The following is a 22,287-nucleotide window of genomic DNA, read 5'->3' as shown; positions in this document are numbered from 1 at the left end:
AGGGTGGGGCCAAACGTACGCATTGCTGCGCCTGCGTGCAGGAGGGGGCGTGGCTCGAGCTCTTGGCCGGAAGCGGGAGGCTGCAGGGGCGGGTAGGTTGGCGTCTTCTTTCCGGCTGGTCCCCATGGAGGCGCTGGGGAAGCTGAAGCAGTTCGATGCCTACCCCAAGACTCTGGAGGACTTCCGGGTCAAGACCTGCGGGGGCGCCACGGGTAGGCCGTGGCGGGGTCGGGGTGGCGGGGAGTGGGGTGTCCTAGAGGTTGGCTGGGGCGCCTGGAACCTGCCCGGCCTGCCAGGGGCTGAGGGAGAGGAACAGAGGCCATCCTGACCCTCGCTCCCTGCCCTGCAGTGACCATTGTCAGTGGCCTTCTCATGCTGCTACTGTTCCTGTCCGAGCTGCAGTATTACCTCACCACTGAGGTAAGGGACGGGGCCTAGTACGTGGGCGGGTCTTGGCGTTCTAGAGGTAGGCGCTTGAGGGATGGGAATGGGGAAAAAGAGGCTTGGGGCCAAATCTTACTGAGGTCGTCCTGCCCCAGGTGCATCCTGAACTCTACGTGGACAAGTCACGGGGAGATAAACTGAAGATCAACATCAATGTGCTTTTTCCACACATGCCGTGTGCCTGTGAGTACCTCACCCTGGGTGGGAGTTGCAAGTCCCAGGGTTCTCAGGTCGGCTTCCAGGTTCACACCTCCAGCCTTAGGTTCTGGACAGGACTCCAGGACAACCTCCTTCCCCTAATCCACTGCTGCCCCAAGGCAAGCCCAGCATCCCATTACCCTCCAAAACCCAGGTTCCCTTGCCCTTAGGTTCCCAGTACCTTACCCTGATTTCCTGCTTCCAGATCTGAGCATCGATGCCATGGATGTGGCTGGGGAGCAGCAGCTGGATGTGGAGCACAACCTGTTCAAAAAACGGCTAGATAAGGATGGCTTTCCCGTGAGCTCAGAGGCGGAGCGTCATGGTAACTGGGGGGAAGAGACAGATCTCAAATCCCAGAGCTGGACAAGCCCAAGCACTACCTTCTGGCAAGTGGGCTGTGACCGGCCCAGTGACAAATGAAACATCTAGGACCCAGAGAAGTCAAGTGGCTTGCCTAGGGTCCCCCAGCTATTAAGAATCAGAGTGGGCTGAAATCCAGTTTTCTAGCCTCTAAATATTGAGAAGAGTACTCTTCACGTCTGTCATTCTCAGAGGTCCCCAATCCCTGCCTGTTGTGGTCTGAGTAACAGAAGTTTGGGGATGGGTCCTATGTGCTGTTGCCTTGGCAGAACTCCTCTAGGTGGACCCACGCTTCTCTGGGTGTTGCTTCCCTGTCCCATAGACTGACTTCAGCCCTGAATGCTCTTCCCTCTTGGAATGAAGGATGGCTTAAGGTTGAGCTTGTTCTTGAGTTAGATTGCCTGCGTTCAGATGTAGCTTCATCTCTTGCCGTCTGTGACCTCAGCTATTAAGTGGTGATAAACAGTTGTACCCACCACGTGGAATTGTAGGATCAAATGAAGTAATATGTGTACAATGCCTAGTACAGAGCGTCTGTTCACTTTTAGCTTCCTTTCTTCTCTCTAGGTGTCCTCCCAATGCCTCCATTAAGTCAGTTTCCCTCCATAACAAAACCTTCCTGAAAGCTATGATTTTTCACACCTTAGGGATTGCTCTGTTGGTGAGCTTTATCATTTATTTGTTCAACAAATATATGTTGAACACCAGTAAAACCAATAGAATTGGCTGTAGGATTGGATGTGGGGTCAAGGTTGATTCCAAGGCTTTGGTCTGAGGAAATGAATGACTTGATGACCAGAAAGGAGGAAGAGGATTTGTGTGTGTAGGTGGGAGAGGTGGGGGAATATATATCCACTACTGTGTAACAAGTAACCCCCAAAGTTAGTGACTTAACACAACAAACATTTTTTTTTCAGTTTCTGTGGGTCAGGAATTCAGGAGTGACTTGGTTGGGTTGTTCTGACCATTGCAGTTGGCAACACGGAGGTCACTGGAGACTGAAAGGAATAGTTTTGATACTGTTGGGGATGAAAATCTAACCAAAGAGCAGAAAAGGAAGTGGAGACATCAAGTATAGATGACCCTTCCAGGAGTCTTGCTGTGAGACAGAGCGGAGAAGTGGGGTGGAGGCTGGAAGAGAGTGCGTGCGGGTTAGTAGGTTTGGTGTTGAGATTAAGTGAGGTTCTGTTGCTTCTCTTTTTTTAGTGGAAATTGAAAGCAAGGTCATTAGCTAAGAGTGGAGAAAGGGGAAGGGATTTTGGAAGCCCAAGGAAAGGGGAAAAGATATAAATTAGTCATCGTGGGGAATGGGATAGTGAACTGATTATTGAAAGGAAGTAGGATTGCCAGGCAGTCTTAAGGCAGGCACAGGCAAGAAGTAGGCACAAGGAGTTGAACTCAACTAGGATTTGAGTTTTGCTAGACTTGTACGACAAAGGGAGAGAGGAACAAATCACTTGTGATTATGTGCAAGAGAATAATTGCAGCAGTGGACCAGAGAATTTATTTTCCAGCCTTGTAGAGATATAATTGAATTATACCACCTTGTAAATTTAAGGTATACGACATGATGATTTAACATACATATTTGTTGTAAGATGATTAACACAATAGGGTTCGCTAACACATCCATTACCTCACAGTTACCTTTTCTGTGTATGTGGTGAGAACATTTAAGATGTACTCTCAGCAACTTTCAAGTATACAGTACAATATTGTTAACTGTAGTCACCATGCTGTACATTAGATCCCTAGAACTTATTCATCTTATAAGTGAAAGTCTGTACCCTTTGACCAACATTTCCCCATTTCCCCTACCCACCCCCCCAGCCCCTGGCAGCCACCTGTCTACTCTCTGTTTCTATGAATTTGTTTTTTTTAGATTCTACATATAAATGAGATCATACAGTATTTGTCTTTCTCTATCTAACTTATTTCCCTTAATATAATGGCCACAAGGTTTATCCATGTTGTTGCAAATGGTAGGATTTCCTTCTTTTTAATGGCTGAATAATATTCCAATATATGTATATGATATATATAAAATATTCTAATATATATGATATATATAATCATTATATATATACACACCATATACACATACACACACACACACACACAAACAAACCACATTTTCCTTATCCATTCATCTGCTGAGGGACACTTAGATTGTTTTCATGTCTTGGTTGTTTTGAATAATGCTGTAATAAACATGGGACTACAGATATCTCTTCAAGATACTGATTTCTTTTCTTTTTTTTTTTTTTTTTGTGTATATACCCAGAAATGGGAGTGCTGGAACAAATGGTAGTTCTATTTTTAATTTTTTGAGGAACCTCCATATTGTTTTCCATGATGGCTGTACCAATTTACACTCCCACCAACAGTGCACAAGGGTTCCCTTTTCTCCACTTACTCATCAATACTTACTTCATTTTTGTTTTTGTTTTTTCTAATAATAGATATTCTAACAGGTGTGAGGTGATATCTTGTGGTTTTCATTTGCATTTCTCTGATGATTAGTGTTGTTAAGCACCTTTTCATGTTCCTGTTCACCACCTGTATGTCTTCTTTTGAAAAATGTCTATTCAAGTCCTTTGCCCATTTTTAATTGAATAAATTGATTTTTTTGCTGTTGAGTTATATGAGTTCCTTACATGTTTTAGATATTAACCCCTTATCAGATATATCATTTGCAAATATTTCTCCCATTCCATAGGTTGTCTTTTCATTTTGTTAATTGTTTCTTTGCTGTGCAGAAGCTATTTATTTTGATGTAGTTGCACTTATTTCTACTTTTGTTGCCTGTGCTTTTGGTGTCATATCCAAAAAAACATTGCCAAGACCAATATCAAGGAGTTCTTTCCCTATGTTTTCTTCTAGGAGTTTTATGGTATCAAGTCTTACATTTAATTCTTTAATCCATTTTGAGTTAATTTTTGTGAGTGGTGTAAAATAGGGGTATAATTTCAATCTTTTGCATGTGAATATCCTGTTTTCCCGGCACCATTTATTGAAGAGACTGTTCATTCCTCATTCGGACCATAGAATTTAAACACGGAGGGAAGTGAGGATGTGAAGGGGTGATAGTGTCAGTGGTGTCAAAGAATTGGTGGATTCTGGGTACCAGAGAGAGTGATGTGGGAAAATGAGGATAAGATTGAAGATTGGGATACTTGAAGTTGAATTTTGGAAGGTTTGTGGTAACTGGTAATAACTGAGTATGGAAATGGGTGGCTGAGGTTGGATGACAAAAATAGAAAGATTATTGGAGGACAGGAGGTCAGGGTATTGAATACTGGAATCACCAGTTATGTTGAGGTAGTTAAAGGCAGGGAGCCAGGTGCAGAGAGAGCAGTCTGAGGACAAGCACCATGGTTAAGGGCTTACACTTTGGATTTAGAGCTGAAATCTGCCACTTACTGTGTTGCATTGGGCGAAATCACTTTTCATCTCTGAGCCTCAGCACCTTCACAAGTACTATGGGGATAATAACCTCCACCTTCACAGTCATTGTGGGGTTGAAAAGAGACAATATATGTAAAGTACAGCGACCTGTACTCAGCTAATATTTAGTATTCACTGTTATTGTTTTATTACTATTACCGTTATTAAAAGAAATAATATATGTGTAGAAATGCTTAGTGCCTGACACATAGTATACATGATGTAAATATTAGCTGTTATAATGTTTATTAACCCAAAGGGCCCATGCAAGGGTTAGGGGTATAGATTTCACTGTGCCTGCCCCCAGCTGATGCCCCTGTCTCTGCCCTCCCCTTAGAGCTCGGGAAAGTTGAGATGAAGGTGTTTGACCCTGATTCCCTGGACCCTAATCGCTGTGAGAGCTGCTATGGTGCCGAGACGGAAGACATCAAGTGAGCCAGGGTCAGGGGGTCGGTGTGGGGGGGTGGGGAGCAGGGCTCCCATCAGGTGCGTTTTGTCAGTCATCCTCAGCCTTTGTTGGACTCTGTGGGTTAGACCAAGAATATAGACAGGACGGGACAGGCTGCACGCCTTGGTCCCTGATCCTGGTGCAGGCGACTGAGGCTCTGTGGCCAGGCCCTACCTGGGGGCTGCAGAGCTGGGGACGAGGTTGAAGTGGTCCTTGCTCTGGTTCAGAGGTAGTCTCTGGAGTCCAGCTGCCTGGGTTCTACCCATGGGTCTTTGGGCCAAGCTACATAACCCTCTCTTGTGAAGGGGGACCATAATGGCACCTTTCTCATAAGAGTCACATAAGGAATATGTATGTAAAGCAGTGAGATGGAGGGCCCAGCCCAGGTTATTAATTAAGCCTTCCATATATGGTAACTGCTGGTTTGTTTCTCAGGCCCTGACCCGTGAGAGGCTGATTCACCAGGTCTAGGGCAGGGCCTGGGAATATGTATTTTTTTAAAAAAATTTTAGGTAAAATATATATGACATAAAATTTACCATTTGAACCATATTCATATGTGCAAACCAGTGGTATTAACTACATTCATAGCATTATGCAGCCATCACCACAATCTGGTCTAAAACTTTTCATCACCCCAAAGAAAATGGGAATATGTATTTTTAACAGTCCTGCTGCCGCTGAGGAAACATACTTTGAGAACACTGGATGGTCAGGGATGAGGCTGGCAGAGGCTTCATTAGTGGGCAGAACTGCTTTATTTCCCAAGGTGCCGGCACTGTTTCTGTGCCTCTTTGACATTCTCCCCCTGCACCTCCTCTCCTACAGGTGCTGTAACTCCTGTGAGGATGTGCGGGAGGCATATCGCCGTCGAGGCTGGGCCTTCAAGAACCCAGACACTATTGAGCAGTGCCGGCGAGAGGGCTTCAGCCAGAAGATGCAGGAGCAGAAGAATGAAGGCTGCCAGGTGTACGGCTTCTTGGAAGTCAACAAGGTACAGGAGGAGCCGAGGCGGGACAGGGCCAGCTGGGCTGTGGGTTGGCCCCATTCCACTGTGAATCGAGGGGACAAAGGGAAAGGAGGAAACAGCTGGAGAATGAGAGGCGTCTCCCCTACAGGTGGCGGGAAACTTCCACTTTGCCCCCGGGAAGAGCTTCCAGCAGTCCCACGTGCACGGTAAGTGACCCGACATCAGCTGGGAGCTTTACCTCTGGACACCTGGTGAGTTTGAGTGCCCCTTCGGCTGCCTGCTGCTCTTTTGTCTTTGGCCCAGAGCAGACCCTCAACCCAGGGCAGCAGTTTGGTAAACAGTTAAGAGCACAATCCGAGGAGCCAGACTGCCTGGCTTCAGATTTCAGTTTTAGACCTTACAGGCTGTCTGAAACTTTGAGAAATTTCCTTAACTTTTTGAGCTTCAGTTTCCTCCTTTTTAAAGTGGGGATGATAGTACTCATCTCCTATGCTGTTTGGGCAGGTTAAAGATGATAGCACAGAGCCTGGCTTGTGGTAGGTGCTTGTTTAAATGGTAGCCCCCAGTATCAGATGACCTGTGTATGAGGCTTTGGGGGAAGCAGAGCTGGTCTGGAACCCAGGTTCTGCCTCTCCCAAGCTGTGTCGTATTTAGGACGTATTGAGCTCTACTCAATTTCTTCTTCTATAAAATGGGCCTGAAATAGTGCCTACCTTACAGGGTTGTTCACAAGAATGAATAAATGAGATTTATTCTCATTCATTTATTCATTCGTACATTCACTAGATATTTAGTAATCACCTGTTGTGCGCTATGTGCTAGTCTAGGTGCTAAGGATGCAGCAGTGATCAAAACAAAGTCCCTGGGACCTCCCTGGTGGCACAGTGGTTAAGAATCCACCTGCCAATGCAGGGAACACGGGTTCGATCCCTGGTCCGGGGAGATCCCACATGCCGCAGAGCAACTAAGCCCACGTGCCACAAATACTGAGCCTGTGCTCTGGAGCCCGTGAGCCACAACTACTGAAGCCCATGCACCTAGAGCCTGTGCTGAGCAACAAGAGAAGCCACCTCAATGAGAAGCCCGTGCACTGCAATGAAGAGTAGCCCCCACTCACCGTAACTAGAGAAAGCCCACACGCAGCAACGAAGACCCAACGCAGCCAAAAAGAATTTTTTTTAATTAAAAAAAAACAAAGTCCCTGCCCTCAGAACATTCTAGTAAAGAAACAGACAATAAACAAGTATGTAAAATATATGGTATATCAGATGCTGTTAAGTAACTCAAACACAAAAAAGGCAGGCTAAGGATGATGGGGCCGAGAGGTTGGGTGAGATGGTGTGTGAGTACCATTCCATATCGGGTGGTCAGGGGAAGACTCTGATGGATGACATTTGAGTGAAGACCTGAAGAAAGTGAAGGGACCGGCCATGTGGATGACTGGGGCGAGGTGTTTCAAGCAGAGAGAATAGCAAATGCAAATCCCTAAGGCAGGAATGTGCTTGGTGAACTCAGGGTACAGTGAGGAAGTGAGGGTGGCCGGACACAGTGAGCCGAGCTGCTTGATTAGCAGTAAGGTGCGGGAGGTAACGGGGCCCAGGAGGGCACCGCAGGGACCAGGGCTGCTGCTTTGCGTGAGATGGAAGGCTGTCGTGGGGCTCTGAAGAAGTGGCGCGTGATCTGACTTAACTTTGAAAAGGCAGGCAGCCCTCTGCTCTGTGGAGAAGATGGAGGTGGGGGCCCGGGTGGGGGGGTGGCGGAGGAGGACAGAGGCAGAGAGGCCGATCAGGAGGCTGTTAGGGCGATCGGTTCAGGCACCAGGTGATGGGGGTGGGGCCAGAGTGGTGGTAGATGTGGTGAGAAGTGACTGCGGGTATTTTGAAGGTGGAGTTGCTGATGGATGCTAAGGTGAGGGAAAGAGGAGTCAAGATGACTCCGAAGTTTTCTACTTGAGTAGCGAGAAGGATGAAGTTACCATTTAGTGATGGGGGATGACTCAGAGGAGCAGGTTTAGGTGGTTGGAGTCGGGGGCATAAAGCCGCTTTCAACATGTTCCGACCAATGGGATGTGGGTGTCCTTTTAGACACCTCAGATGTCAAGTAAGAAGTTGGCCATTCAAGTCTGGAGTTTAGGGGAGAGGTCTGGCCTAGAGATACAAATGTTGGAGTCATCAGTGTGTTAAAACCATGGGACTGAATGAATCACCTTCTGGGTGGAGGTGAGGGTAGATGGAGAAGAGGAGAGCTCAGGAGCCTAAGCGCCAGGCCCCAGCATTAGAGGACAGGGCATCAGGAGGGCGCAGCAGAGGAGACTGCTAAGAAACCCCGAGGAGATGAGAGTGTGAACCAGGCATCCTGAAAGCTAAGGGACGAAAGTGTTTCCAAAACCGTATCAGATGCTTCTGGACATCAAGGAGAACGACCGACCATTGTGTGTATAACGTGGCAGTGGTCATTGTGACCGTAACAGAGCGGTTTGGGTGGAGTGCCAGGGAGCACCACTGAGCGGTTCAGGAGGGAATGGGAGAGGAGCTGGAGCCAGTGAGCAGAGGCAGCTCTTGTGGGGTTTGTTCTAAAGGGAAGGGAGAGAGTGGGCTGTGGCTGGAGGGAAATGTGGAGCCAAGGGGGGTTCTGTAAGATGTGTGATGTAGCAGTGTGTTAACATGCTGTCGGAAGTTACCTGCTGAAGAGAGCAGAAGCGGTGCTCCGGAGATGAGAGAGACATTTACTGGAGTGAAGTCCTTGCGAAGGAAAAGGAAGACAGAATGTAGTGCCTTAGAGCTGTAGGAAGCCCCAGCTTGGCAACAGGAGGAAGGGCAGATCTACACAGGTATGGGTAGGTTGGCAGCTGAGTGATGTGGAAATCACCAGGAATTGTGACAGGACCAACGTATGGGAGACCGTGACAGTGGCTAAAACTCTTGAGAACCGGCATGGGAGGACTGACCGGCAGTTCTGTGTGGATCTCCAGCAAACAGATGGGGATGGGAGGTGGTATAGTGTGCCAGGAGCTGCGGACTTGGAGACTTTTAGGGAAGATCAAGGGACAGTGATCTGGAAATGGCATTAAGGAGCAAGGAGAACCTCTCTTAAGGCCAAGGAGGAGGACGGGTGTGGGAGAGAAATAGTCACTGCTTGGGGTCTGCAAGGGAAATAGTGCCCTCAAGGGAGAGCTGGGCTGCCGCCAGAGCACAAGGTGGAGGGAAGGTTTGGAGGTTGAAGATGTCGAGGTTTTGCTGATGAGTAACAGGGCACGTGGAAGGGTCTGGGAGGGATGGGAGTCAGGATTATACTAAGGGGATGTAGAGCTACATGGTGACAAGAGTCCAGGGGATGAGAGATGACCTGGCAGTCCTGAGCTGCCCGGTGACGAAGGACAGCAGGAGTAACAGGCCTGATGGAGATGGCCCTGCTGGTCTTTAAGGCAGTCGGGGATGAGGCTGAGTGTTGGAGAGGAGCAGGCAGGTGGATCTGGAGGGGGCCGGGGAAGGGTGGTCTTACTGGGATTAGGAAGACGATCAGCGTGGAGCTGTGGGCGCAGGGCCTGCGGGCACTCAGTAAGAGGTGGTGCGTCTCTGCTTCTCTGTCTGGGCTGTTGTCATAGTCAGGGAGCCCAGGGCAAAAGGCACTCCATATCCTAGAAGGATGTTCGAAACACAGAACTACAGTTGCCCGAGGCCAGAGGCTGAATTGAGGCCTGGGAGCTAGTTTCTGACATTATGTTGATTGGGGGAGAAAAGGAGAAGACTGTAAAGTTTACCAAGTACTTTCCCATCTTAGATCCTGCCTGGTCCTCAGGACAGCCCTGTGCAGAGGGGAACACCAAGGCTCAGAGAGGACAAGTGATTTGCCCAAGGTCACACAGCTAGGAAAGTGACTCTGGGCTCTAGGTCTTTTGTTCTTCCTAGGCCACCATACTTCTGCCCCCAAGCCCCCTTGCCCTCTTCTCTGGCCAGGGAAGGGCTCCTTTGGGGAGGGGACCAGGAGGAGGCTTGTTAGCTGAGTCCAGACCCTGCTGCTGAGGCAGGAATATCCAGTCTTCCCTTCTACCACGTATCTTGGTCCGTAATTCTCGTAGTTCTTGTTGTGAAGCTCTGAATCTTTTTTCTCTTCCTCCCTTCTCTCTTCTTCCCTTCCCCATGCTGCAGTACATGCTGTGGAGAGTAAGTGGCCCTGCCCTCCCAGGGAGGCCAAGCCCCCGTTTCTGGGGCAGCCTGCCCTCCCAGGATGGGCGGAGGTGTGGATGGGTGGGATGGCTGCCGGGTGACTATAGAAAGCAGTGGGATGTATCTTTTAGGTGGGGTTCCTTGTAGCAGGAGGGATCAGGGTTAGAGGGCAGGAAGAGCTTGTTCTGGAACAGAGGGTGCAGGTTGCCTGTGAGATTTCCTTTGGTGGGTTGAGGGTGAGGGCAGAGGAGGCAGGGAAAGGGCTTGGACCACATTCTCAGGTCCCACCTCACTCTGGGGTTCAGTGATTGGCCATCGGCTCTCGCTAAACCTGAGTCAGTGGGTTTTCTTTCCTGAGCTGCAGGCAGGGCCTTGGTGGGAGCAAAGGCCTGGAGTGATGCCCGTGAGGGGCTCCCTGTGTATGTGAGGGAGGAAGTGGGGCCTGTGGAGGGCACGGCCTCTCACGCAGGCCTGCGGCGGGCCCTCTGGCTGCCCTCAAGCAGGGCCAGACTGGTGAGTGAGTGAGGGGTGGAGGACGAGCCAGGCGGGCACAGTCCAGAGGGAGGAGTGAGGAGGCCCAAGCGAGGGTGTGGGGAGCCTGCTCCACCTGCTGACATCTTCTCCCTTCTCTCCTAGTCCATGACCTGCAGAGCTTCGGCCTCGACAATGTACGTACCAGGTAGCAACCACGGAGGGCGGGTGGAGGTGGAAGCATGCTGCTGCCTTCATTCTCTGTAGAGACATCCTGGGGTGGGGAGCAGATATAGAAAAATAAACCGTGTTCTGACAGGGGGTGCGGTCTGAGGGTACTGGTGGTGACTTTTGAACTGAGATCTGCGTGGGCTGGAGACAAGGGATGGGCTTGGACAAGAGCATCCAGGAAGAGGGAGCCTTGGGGTGAGGTCAGGAGGGTTGGGGCACTTCTAAGGAACAACAGGGCCATGTGGTTGGATGAGGCTGAGGCTGGAGGGTTGGCAGGCCAGCCAGGGGGTCTGGACTTTCTCCCAAGCAGTTGGGAAGCTGTTGGCTTACTTTAAGCAGGATTATGACGTAATCAGATTTGCACTTTTTTAAAAGATCCCTCTAGTGGCTAAGTTTGATCTAGACAGGAGCAGGACAGGAGCCGGAGCTGGGAGATCTGGGGCGCCTCCAGGCAAAGCCAGCACCTGCCACCCAGGGCCCATGTCCAGTCTGTGCTTGGTTAATGGGTGGGTGCAGTCCCAGAACCTCAAACTCTGGAGCCCCAGGAGCCCCCAGACCCTGAGGAAGGAGTTCCTAGGTGGGGGTCGGGGGTACCTGTCTCAAGCAGGTTCTCCTAGGCAGGGCCCAGCCCTTGGCCCATCTCCACACACCCACTCCCCAGACCCAGGTGCCCCTGTCTGCTCCTGTCTGAAGAGCCTTTGAGAGGGAGGGGCCTGTCGGGGCCTCGAGTCCTCCAAGACCCAGGAGCTGGTGTTGCTTGCAGATCAACATGACACACTACATCCAGCACCTGTCATTCGGGGAGGACTACCCGGGCATTGTGAACCCCCTGGACCACACCAACGTCACTGCACCCCAAGGTACCAGCCTGGGAGGTAACCCCCAGCCACCCAAGCCCTGCCTGCACCCACGCCCAGTGCCCTCTTCTCCCTGCAGCCTCCATGATGTTCCAGTACTTTGTGAAGGTGGTGCCCACGGTGTACATGAAGGTAGATGGGGAGGTGAGTCTGAGGGAGCTCAGACATCCGGGCACCCTCTTGGTGCCAAGCACTTGAGTTCCTTCAAGCTGGGAAGCAAAGTCCTGCTCTTATCCCCATATGATGGGTGACAAGCTGAGGCTCAGAGAGGGGAGGTGATTTGCCCTCACAGCCAGAGCTCAGGCCCCAGGCTGTCAGATTTCAAAGCGCTTTTCCTACTTGCCCAAAGTGCCTCCATCCACTCCTCCCGTGTCCACTCTCTGTCTGCCTCACTGTCCCCCATTGTCTGCCCTGAGCCTGGAGCTAGCAAGGTCAACCCTCCCGTGCCCCTTCCTCCCAACTCTGCTGTGGCCTGTGGAGCAGCATCTCCACAGACTGGTAGACTGCATGGGCCTGAGCAGGGAGGAAGTCAGGCCCAGCCTCGCCAGGAGCTTGTGGTGCAGCCTTGGAGAGTTGCTTGTCACCCCTGGACCCCCATTGAGAGGGTCCACCAAACGTAGCTGGGATTGAGAAACTGTAAAGAGCTGGTGACTGGAGGGGAAGCTGGGATGGTCAGGCTGGGAGAGGGCATCTAGGTGGTCCCTAGGCCTTGCAGTGTTTGTTTCCAACGTGGGCCTCGTTTTCTCCTCCACACAGTCAAGGCACTGCAACACCAGGGGTAGGAGCAGGGGTGGGGCGGCAGGGTTGGGAGCCAGGTCATAGACCCGGCCCTGGCCCAGGCTCCCCTCCCGTCCCAGGTGCTGAGGACAAATCAGTTCTCTGTGACCAGACATGAGAAGGTCGCCAATGGGCTGATGGGCGATCAGGGGCTTCCTGGAGTCTTCGTGCTGTACGAGCTCTCGCCCATGATGGTGAAGCTGACGGAGAAGCACAGGTGAGGGCGGGGAAAGGGAGGGGCCTGGGCCGGCAGGGAGCAGGGTGCCTGCTGACCCTCCCCCACCCCTCTTCCAGGTCCTTCACACACTTCCTGACAGGCGTGTGCGCTATCATCGGGGGCATGTTCACAGGTTAGAAGCTCGAGGGTGTCTGTCTGGGGTTCAGGGCGTGGTGGGGAGTGCAAAGCTTGACTCCTCCCACTAGGTTTTGGTCGAGGGAGGAGGGGTACTTCAAGGGCCAAGGGGGGATGCTGGCCTGGCCAGTCAGGTGACAAGGCCCGGAGGTCAAGCCAAGAGCCCACCTGGGCCAGTGCCAGCCCTCGTCTCTCTCCCCAGTGGCCGGACTCATCGACTCTCTCATCTACCACTCGGCTCGAGCCATCCAGAAGAAAATTGATCTAGGGAAGACAACATAGTTGTCCGTCCCTTCCCCCCCAATAAGTCCCTGTTTTTCTTTGGTCTTGTGGTCATTTTCCCAGCCTCTTACCCCACCCACCCCACACACCCCCTCTGCAAAGAGTCAGTCGCAGCCCCAGGTTGGTAAATCTATTGATTGTGATAGTATTCGCTGGTCTCTGTGTGGTTCTTGGGTCTGGCTGGAGCGTGGGAACAACCCTCATCACAGCCACTTATCGAAGGCAGTCAGGACTGACTGATTAGAGCCAGGTGCCTCTGGGAGCCCCACGTGGACATCCCCTACTTAATAGGACTTGATTCAAACCAGACAGATGTTCACTCCACAGCCCCATCATCAGTCCCTCGGACTGTGGCCTTCAGGCCTTTTGGGTTCAGCCCCAGGGCTAAGATGGACCTGTCCAGGATGAGCTTTCTGGAGTCATCCTGGCCCCCAGCCTTGTGAGTTTTCGACCCCACTGGTAATAGGCCCTGGCTGCAGGCTGGGGATTGCCACCTCAGTGGTGGCTAAAGCTGGGGCCCCTCCCTGCCACCCTGGGCTCAGTCACCTGATCCCCTCCTGCTCACTGACCCTGCGATGTGCCAAGCACCTGCTGGCTCCTGGTGCCCAGAGGGGTACAGCCAGGTCCTTTGCAATTTCCTGGGTGGACACAGAACTGAAAAACGGGGAGGGAAGGTAGCAGTGGCCATTCTGGAGCAGAGCTCACATCAGACTCTGGCTCTGGAGCTAGTCAGGCCTTACCATTACAGCCCTTAAGATGTGTGGGGAACCAGCCCTGAGACCTCACCACTGCACAGCCCAGGGAACCAGGGACATTAGTAGCTGGTCAGTTCAGCCAGTCATTTCTCAGGGAGTTTCAGTGTAAGACAGTAGTGGGGGGAGAAGCGGACGACAGAAAGCAGAGTAGGGCAATGACAGCAAAACTTCTGGAGGCAGCCGGACATGAGACCCAGCTCTGATGTGGCCACTTACGAGCTGTGACCTTGGACGTGTTATTGGTGGGCCCCTGTCTCATTTGTGAATTGCGGGTGATATTGTCAGCTGTAGTGAGCCTTGTTTTTTTGGTCACCCGGGAACCATTCCCCCTTGTTAACGGTATCCTGGGTTTCCTCTCGGAACCTCCCTGCCCACTGTCAGCTTGTGTGATTTGGGAAGAGGGCTGATCTTCCACCCTAAGCTCCAGGGGAGGGCTGGAATCCCAATCAGCATATCCTATCCCACACCCCCACCCCAGTGACCCAGAGCGAGCTAGGATCCGTCAGGCCTAGGAAAGCTTTCTTTCCTTCTGGACGTGAGTATGGGGAGACGTGGGGTTGCTGCAGCCATCCCGCACTTCCGAGGAGAGAACCTGTCTGCAAATGAGCTTCCCCTGAGGACTGCAGCGCCAAGCTCAGGCAGAGAACCAGTCCTGGTGACTTTGTTTGAACCCTGAGACAAACAGCACCTGAAGCCAACCAACTCCTGGGAATTACAGCTGTGTAAGCCAATAAATTCCCTTTTTGCTTAAGCCAGCTTGGGTTGGGATTTCTACCACTTGTAGTCAGGTGTCCTAAGTGATCTGCCTGTTCTCAGGGTTGGTACAAGTTCACGGAGCACATAAAGGGTTTAGCTGTCATGGAACAGCAGAAGCCACAGCAGATCGGGTGAGAGGGACCCAGCCGCTGGCAGGAGCAGGGGCAGCAGGTGGGCTGCTCGAGGGCCTGACACCTCAGTGGCCAGGGCTCCTCGGCTGTGACCCCCCCCGCGGGGCCCTATTCTTCCTGGCAGCAGGGCCACGTGGGCAGCCTCCCATCCTGTGTATTCATTAGTGCAGAGAATCTCAGCACCCGAGGGCACCCAAGAACACATCTGTTCTCTGCGCCTAGTGTCATTTATTATCTGCAGTATGGGTTCAGGGGACAGAGTGGACACCCCGTAAGGTTTACACAGAGAAAGCAGGGAACGCCAGGATGGTTCCTGTTGGTGGGAAGGACACCAGGGGCAGGAGTTGAGGAGCTGGCATTATGGGATGAGTGTCCAAGGTCAGTTAGGGGCGGTGGAGGGGGCGGATGGTGACCTGGCTGATCAGGCCAGGCCTGGTGTAGAAGACAAGGAGCAAGACAGGGATCAGCGCCGCCAGCAGCTGCAGGATGCACCAGTACCGGCGCCAGATGAAGAAGATGGAAGTCCTCAGCGGGTTCACAAACCAGTTGAAGGAGGTTTTGGGGCGGCTGCGGGGAAGCAGGTGGTGTCGGAATGATGAGGAAGCCCCCCCGGCTGCCCCCTCCTCCTTCCCCCAGGCTCTGGCCCCGCCTCCTGCACCGCACCGCCCGCACCCTTGGGCTTCTCCGAGGCCTCCGGCTCCTTGCGCCTTTTTCCCACTGGACGTTTCTCAGCCTCCTCCACCGTCAGCAGCTCAAACTCTGCCTCCACCTTCCCCTGGAAAAGGGGCGACGGAAACCAAGTTCTCAGGCCGGCTCAGGCCTGGCCCCTGCCTGGCCCGGTTCCTGGCCTGGCCGCACCCACCGTGAGGATGTAGACGTTGCCTCCTGAGCCTGAGAACTCATAAGTCTTCTGGCCGGCCCTTCCTCCTCTTCCTCCTCTTCTTCTTGCCATCCTGAGCCTCCTGCTGCTCCCGCTCCTCGTCCTCCGGCACCCGCAGCTTCACTACAGGCCACCAGCTCCGCAAGCGGCGGCAGCAGAACAGATTACACCTCGGTCCGGCCCCGTCCCGGACCAGCCACATGGAGCAGAGCTTGGGGCCCCGGGCTCCTCGTACCATGTCCGGTACCTGCAGCTCCAGGGATCCTGCAGGTCCAGAGCTCTCTGGGTTAGGCAGGAGCTCAAGGTCTATCTGAGCCAACCTCCCCTCCCTGAGAGCGACACCAAGGAAAGCCGAGCCCAGAGGTAGAAAGTGACAAGATGGCTGAGAGCATCTTGGGGGAGGGGCAGCACAGCGGGATTGTAAATCGGGGCATCCAAAGTTAGAATGTGGCGGTCAGGCCACAGCTATGGACCACACACCACAGCCCAAATGTCAGCAGGTTGTCAGACCCTGATGATACAGGGCCCAGGATGGGACCAGACTGCCAAAGCAGGGACTAAAGGCCATGGAGTCAGACTCCAGTGTAACCCGAGCTCAGGTCAAATTAGAGGACTTGAGTGGGAGGTTTGGGTGGAAATGGAGGTTATGGTGCTCAGAGCTGAATAAGTTCAGTAATTAGGCCAGAAAGCAGACCTAGAGTCTGAAATCCAGGATTGAGGATTGGGTTAGAGTAGGGAACCCAGGGCAGAGGGGACAGGGCAATGAGGGCAGAAATCGGGGCTAGGGGTTGAGGTAGGAGGGCAGCTAAGCGGTACCAAGGAAGTCGTTGGCGGAGATGCAGTCATAGTCCCAGACCTGCAGGACCAGCACAGACGGCTGCCGGAACTCAGCTTCCTCCAGGGCAAAGGGTCCAGGCTGGCAACGGACGCTCACCTCTCGCTCAGTGGGCAGGTAGTCAAAGCGGAACACAAGCGCCCGTTGAAGTTCCCCTCCCCTGTCAGAGAGTTGAAGTGAACGTCTGTCTCCTGCTTGTCGTGCTCCAGCCCCTTCACCCAGCTGGAGCCAGAGGAAAGGTGCAGGCGGAGGGGATGGGCATCCGTGCTGGACGGAGCCCAGAAACCGGCTCCTCACCCAGCCTGCCCCTCCACTCACCACCAGACTGGTCCCTCCACCCCGCTCCGGGCGCCATCGAGGGCCTAGGGGACAGGGCTCTGGCTCAGCCCAGGGCCCAAGCCCCTGTTCGAAATCTCACCTCAGTACACAGCCATGTGCCCTCTCGGCCTGTAGGCCTACCTTTTCACATAGATGTCACTCGACATCTCTCCAGTGAGTGGGTTTGCATCATCCAGAACTACATCCTCCGTGTTCCAGATGATGACTCTGAGCTCATAGCTGAGGGATGTATTGGGGGAGGGTTTTCAGACTCTCGAGAGGGGTCCTGGGAGGGGCTGCAGGAAGGACCTGGGCCAGGGCCACTGACACGCATTGAGCACCTGATGTGTGCCCAGCGGGTGATCAGGATGTCTGTGGTCCCTTGAAGGGACAGCCCCAGGTATCACCGACCGCCCCCACCCCCCCAGATGGCACCAGGAATGGTCTGCTGACCCAAGCTGGGCCAATGGGCTTCTCCCTCCCATAAATTTGGAATCAAGACCCTGAAAGGTTGACTCAAAAAGCATCAGATGCAGAGCTGGAGCCACCACAAGCCAAAGTGCTGTGCAAGCAGAGAGAGACAGTCTGCAGAGAGACACCAAGTGGGGATGACAGCACACAGCCCCTGGGGGACAGAAGGAAGGGCTGCAACATTCTTGATCCTACCCCAAATAGCCCTGTCCTTGTCTGTCATGAGGTTTCCTGGATATCTATTGTTTTCTTTTGCCCCGTATCAATTTCCCCTCACTTGTTGACAGCACTCTGATTTTCTTTTGGTGACTCCCACTCCACCCCCACTACTGTCAGTCTGTGTGATCCTGGCGGGGCAGACCAACCACTCTCTGGCTCCAGAGGTGAGTATATCACCTACGACGTCGCCCAGGACTGGCCAGTCAATGCATTACAGCTCCCTGATCACAAAGATTGGTTCAGGAATCAGCATTTGACCCAAGCTGGTCCAATGAGAGTCAGCTTGAGACTTTTGCTCTAACTGGGAAAGACGTGGTTTTTTTTTTCTGCTCAAGTAGTCCGGTTGGTAAGATGTAAGCCTCCACTGTTAAAAGCCACTTTGACCCCAGACTGCATAAGTCTCCATGAGAGTGACACCAAGGAAAGCAGAGCCCAGATGTAGAAAGTGACAGATTGCTGACATCTGAAGTGCACACACCCTCCACTCAGAGTAGCTCAGGTCAAAAGGCGGTTAACTGGTATTTGGACTCTTTCAGTTGCAAGTGACAGACACCCAACTCACAATGGCTTATGAAAAAAAAAAGGGAATTTAATGGCTCACCTACCTGAAGCCTGGATCAGCTCTGCCTGCTTCATGGGGGCCCTTGCACAGGTTTTCAGAGCGCCCTTATCCAAGATGTGGACTGTCCAAGATGTGCCCACCCCATGGGAGGACGGACCAGGACTCTCTCTTACCTGACTGGCTGCCGAGGCTTGATGTCAACTGGAGGTGGGGGAGGCACATCTCGGGGGAAGATGTCAATCCACACATGAAGGGATCCCTGGGGGCACAGGAAGAGGCTAAAGGGTCTTGCTGGGTCCCACCTCCCCTAACGGCCCTGTGGCCAGAGGCTGTGCCTTGCCCCAGTGGAGAGAAGAGCTGGGGTCAAGGGGGCAGATCCTGGGGTATGAGAATGAAGGTGGAGTCTGAACTGGGAATTCCAGGGTTGAGGTTAGCCTGAGGGTTCAGAGATGAGGCCCCAGAAGTGGAAGGTTGAGATCAAAAGTAAGATCTAGTGTTCCCAGGTCCAGATCCTAGGAATCTGGGGTAGAGGTCAGGTTGGGAGTGCCAGATCTGAGCCTTGGTGGCCCAGGGGTGGGGATCCTTCAGAACCAGAGTCCAGGGTGTGGGTATGGGGTCCAGGATGGAAGTCCAAGACTGGAGTGGGGATTTTGGGGACCAGGATCAGGAGCCAAAGTCAGAAGTGGCAGTGCCCAGGTGGAGGTCTTGGAGAAAGGGCATACTGGGGGCCCAGGTCCAGGACCAGGTGGGAGTCCTGGGGTTCCGGGGTTGGGTGCTGAGCCCTCCTTCAACTGCAGCAGCCCTGGGCTGCGGCGATGGTAGAGGGGCCGTGTTTCTACGTGCTCAGGTACCAGCTGGATCCCAAGCCCAGGCGTCTCCTGCCAGCGCCGCAGCACCAGCAATGCCTGGGCCTCCTCAGGGACCTCACTTGCCACCTTGGAGTCCCCACTACCTGCAACAAGAGGTGTGTGAGCTTGGGTTCCGCACAGTTCCCAACTCTCCTCCCTTCCTCCCCCTGCCCTCAATAGACGCTCTAGGCTGAGGCAGCTGCTGCATTGGACAAACCCATGGGCTGGGAGGGCAAGTCCATAATGCACAGAAAGCTCTAACAACTTTTGCCAGTGAAAAGCCAGCAGTCATGGGGACAGTGGGACTGGAGGGTTTATGGCCTTTGTGCAGCCCTTGTTTAGAGAACAGACCACTGGCCATTTATGAAGCATGAGCTAAATTCTGCATCCATATTTTATGTTGTATGGGACCCCTGTGTCCCCAATTAGCTATGGCTCTGAGGGGTTCACTAGGGCTCCCTGGAGATCTCACACTCACCAACAAAGACCATTTTCTCTCCACTATCATCCTTACTCAGCCAAAACTCACCTCCTCTGCTTGCAGAGGGAGGCGGGCTCTTTGTGGGGCACACTAGGCTGGGCACCAGGGTCCCCCTGTACCTTGTTCTTCCATCTTGCTCCCTCTGGACTGTGCAGCGGAGAGGGGCTGGTACCTGGGGGCAGGGTCTCTGGCGGTGTCAGAAAGAGTTTGCTGCCCACCTTGACAGCCCCGGCTCAGTATTCAGGTGGGGGGAGGCCACAGGGTAGGCACAGCACTGCCAGGATCTGTGAAGGCCGAAATGCGTCACGCCAGGCACTGTAGCCGTCCCTGCGGCAGAAAAGGAATGTGCCTCAGTTGGATCCAGCATATGAACGTACTTGGGCACAGGGTCAGGGATGGGTGCCCTTGAGGACTTGGGATCCAGGTTTGTAACTCCTCTGGGGGACAGGTTAGTTCTCGCTTACGGTAACGGTGAAAATCAAATATGCATGCCAGGTGCTCCTATGAAGGAGATACTGATATTACCCTTGTCTTTCAGATGAGGAAACTGAAGCTCAGGAAAGCCAAGTGACTTATTAGTTACAGGATCCCAACTCCCAAGCCCATTTCTTGACCACTAAGCTATAATGTCTTGGTCGCAGGGGAGTCCCCTTCTATGAAATCAAAGGATCTGGACAGACAGGTGGGATGCGAACTTGAATGTCTTTGGTCAGACTTAGAATGACTCCTGAGGGCCCTGTTGGACTCACACGTCATACTGGGACGCCAGCCCACAGTTCGCCCTGCGGTGGCTATAGAATCGGTTTTCCAGATCAGTGTGGGTCTCTCCGATGAGGTCATCAGAACCCACGAGGTCATGATCAAACACAGCGACGGGCAGCTCTGGCTCAGCAGGGAGAGAGATGCTGAGCTCTAGGACCCTGGCCAGGAGAGAGCATGATGAGAACACCTCCACACCCTAGAAGGTGGTCTTGTGAGGGGTAGGGGTGTGAGGGGACTCAACAGCTTCTGTCCATTCCCCCACAGCACACCAGCTGCCTGAGTGACAGCCACAGGGCGGGATGGCAAAGTTGCTCCCCATTCCCAAGCCCAGGGCCCAGCCTCACTCTCCAAAGATGGGGTTCAGCTGCTTGGGGATGTAGCGCTCCTTGGTGTCCAGCTGCTCCTGGCCAGCGCTCACCACCACATAGGGGTCTGCTTTGCTGTTGGCGTCCGCAGGAGCCAGGTTGGTAGCCTAGGGAGACAGTATGGGGTGGAAATGAAAGAAATGTCATTGTCATAACCCAAGGTGGCTCTTGCTGGACCTCATCTCCGATTGAGTGTAAACAGGAAGTTACCAGGGAGAGATCTTCCACCTCAAGGAGTTAGCTGAGAGGTTGGACAAGATGACTTTTATTTACTTTTAAATTAATTATTGAAATACTTAAGACATACAAATAAGTATAACAAAAGATATAATGAAACAGAAAATATGTGGAAAGATGTATACCCTTATACATCTTACTAGTCAATTTGTAACTTTCCATATTGTTTGACCTTCATTTTTTTACAATGAGCATATTTTACTTTTTATTCCTTTTTTTTTACTTTTTAAATTAAGAATATTTTAACTAAATAAAAAAATAATACAATGAGCATGTGTGTGCCCAGCTTCATAAATTAAATACTACCGACAAATGTCCCGAGTCCCCTGAGTCCCCTGAGTCCCCTGACCTGACTTAATTCCCTTTTCATCCCTGAAGTAGCCAGAACCCTTTATTTGGGGTTTCTCACTCACAGAAAAAAAAAGGAAAAATACTTTTACTACATATACATACGTCCCTAAGCAATATATAGCACTATATTGCATGGTTTAAACTATATGTAGTAAACTTACTTTTTCTGTTTTTGATAACTGTGTAATTAAGTAAATTCATAACTTATGCATAAATTACTGAAGTATAATTTATACACAGCAATATATTTTTAGTCTTTTTACACTCCTACCTGCCATGTATGAGAGTTCCAGTTGCTCCACATCTTTCACAACACTTGATATCGTCAAGTCTTTTTATTTTCATCAATCTAGCACTCGTGAAATTGTAGCTCATTGTGGTTTTAATTTGCATTTCCCTGCTGATGAAGCATGTTGAGCATCTTTGCATGTGCTTATTGGCCTTATATATATATTTGCTTTTGTGAAGTGACTGTTCAAATTTTTTGCTCCATTATTGAGTTTTAAATTTAAAAATATTACACTTTTAATTTCTCAACATTCTAACTGGGCCTTTAAACTTGCTGTTTATTTTTAATAGTCTCTTGTTCCTTGCTCATTTTAAATTCATTCTTTTATTTCTTTAAACATTTCATATATACTTATTTTACATTCTCTATCTAGTCATTCCAATATCAACGACCTTGGGGGTCTGAATGTGTTGTTATTTTTGCTAATTCTTACTCATGGTGGCTTTTTTTTTTAAACATCTTTATTGGTGTATAATTGCTTTACAGTGGTGTGTTCGTTTCTGCTTTATAACAAAGTGAATCAGCTATACACATACCTATATCCCCATATCTCCTCCCTCTTGCGTCTCCCTCCCACCCTCCCATGGTGGCTTTTTTCTTTGTATTTCAGTACTTTTTAATCATGATTCATATTTGGTTTAACTCATGCTGAGGGGCTGTTATGGGTGTTCTCTGCCGGAGAGAGCTTGTTTTCACTCCTGCCAGTTTCCTGGGCAAACTACCAACCTGCAGCCACTTTAAATTAAATCCTCCACTTGAGGTTTTGGAGATCACACAGATGGTGGGAACTCAGGCCCTGAACTGTATTAGAGCCACCTTGTGGTCATGGATGCTAGGGGAGACTTTTTCCCCTCTAACCAATGCCAAGTTTAAGACAGGCAAGTTTCCTTGGTGTCTCCTGCCCTGCAAGTTCCTATTTTTGTTCATCCTTATGCAGAGGGTGTAATTTTGGGGGCTCCACTTTATATAAGGCCGCTCAGTCAAACTCCTCCCCTAGGTAGCCCCAGGACTTCATCTTCTG

At 51.6% G+C, this 22,287-nt stretch overlaps 2 protein-coding genes across 5 annotated transcripts in view; one reads left to right on the top strand and one right to left on the bottom strand.

The window, feature by feature from the left end:
• The first annotated feature begins 53 nt into the window (after positions 1–53).
• ERGIC3 (ERGIC and golgi 3) lies at positions 54–13,154 on the top strand. Of its 4 annotated transcripts, XM_082359399.1 has the most exons (14): positions 55–212; positions 350–420; positions 540–627; positions 848–967; positions 4,790–4,883; positions 5,729–5,894; positions 6,019–6,076; positions 10,019–10,033; positions 10,673–10,704; positions 11,502–11,598; positions 11,675–11,739; positions 12,453–12,589; positions 12,667–12,722; positions 12,927–13,154. In XM_082359399.1, the coding sequence occupies exons 1-14, from the start codon at positions 125–127 to the stop codon at positions 13,004–13,006; spliced, it is 1,167 nt and encodes a 388-aa protein (XP_082215525.1). In that variant the 5' UTR covers positions 55–124; the 3' UTR covers positions 13,007–13,154. The 4 variants fall into 4 exon arrangements, with proteins under 4 accessions (XP_082215522.1, XP_082215525.1, XP_082215523.1 ...); XM_082359396.1 differs by lacking the exon at positions 10,019–10,033 and having other exon boundaries at positions 54–212; XM_082359397.1 differs by lacking the exon at positions 350–420 and having other exon boundaries at positions 59–212.
• A 108-nt stretch (positions 13,155–13,262) lies between these two features.
• LOC309613009 (fer-1-like protein 4) overlaps positions 13,263–22,287 on the bottom strand; it is a 48,818-nt gene continuing 39,793 nt past the window's right edge. Inside the window, 14 exon segments of the mRNA XM_082359402.1 lie at positions 13,263–15,215; positions 15,321–15,322; positions 15,325–15,423; positions 15,511–15,549; positions 15,551–15,792; positions 16,345–16,500; positions 16,503–16,585; positions 16,823–16,921; positions 18,107–18,211; positions 18,726–18,885; positions 19,435–19,495; positions 19,499–19,589; positions 20,012–20,182; positions 20,369–20,496. Of these exon segments, the coding sequence (XP_082215528.1) occupies positions 15,032–15,215; positions 15,321–15,322; positions 15,325–15,423; positions 15,511–15,549; positions 15,551–15,792; positions 16,345–16,500; positions 16,503–16,585; positions 16,823–16,921; positions 18,107–18,211; positions 18,726–18,885; positions 19,435–19,495; positions 19,499–19,589; positions 20,012–20,182; positions 20,369–20,496 (1,620 nt within the window). The 3' untranslated portion in view covers positions 13,263–15,031.

Source organism: Balaenoptera borealis (assembly GCF_965194805.1).
Source record: "Balaenoptera borealis genome assembly, chromosome: 16".
NCBI lineage: Eukaryota > Metazoa > Chordata > Mammalia > Artiodactyla > Balaenopteridae > Balaenoptera > Balaenoptera borealis.
Note: the sequence above shows the minus strand (reverse complement) of the source record. Positions and strands in the feature narration are given on the sequence as shown.

Coding starts and splice junctions, on each gene's coding strand:
- ERGIC3 (XM_082359399.1), top strand. CDS start 125: ATGGAGGCGCTGGGGAAGCTGAAGCAGTTCGATGCCTACCCCAAGACT. Junction 421..539: donor AGTATTACCTCACCACTGAG/GTAAGGGACGGG, acceptor GTCCTGCCCCAG/GTGCATCCTGAACTCTACGT. Junction 12,590..12,666: donor AAGCTGACGGAGAAGCACAG/GTGAGGGCGGGG, acceptor CCCCTCTTCCAG/GTCCTTCACACACTTCCTGA.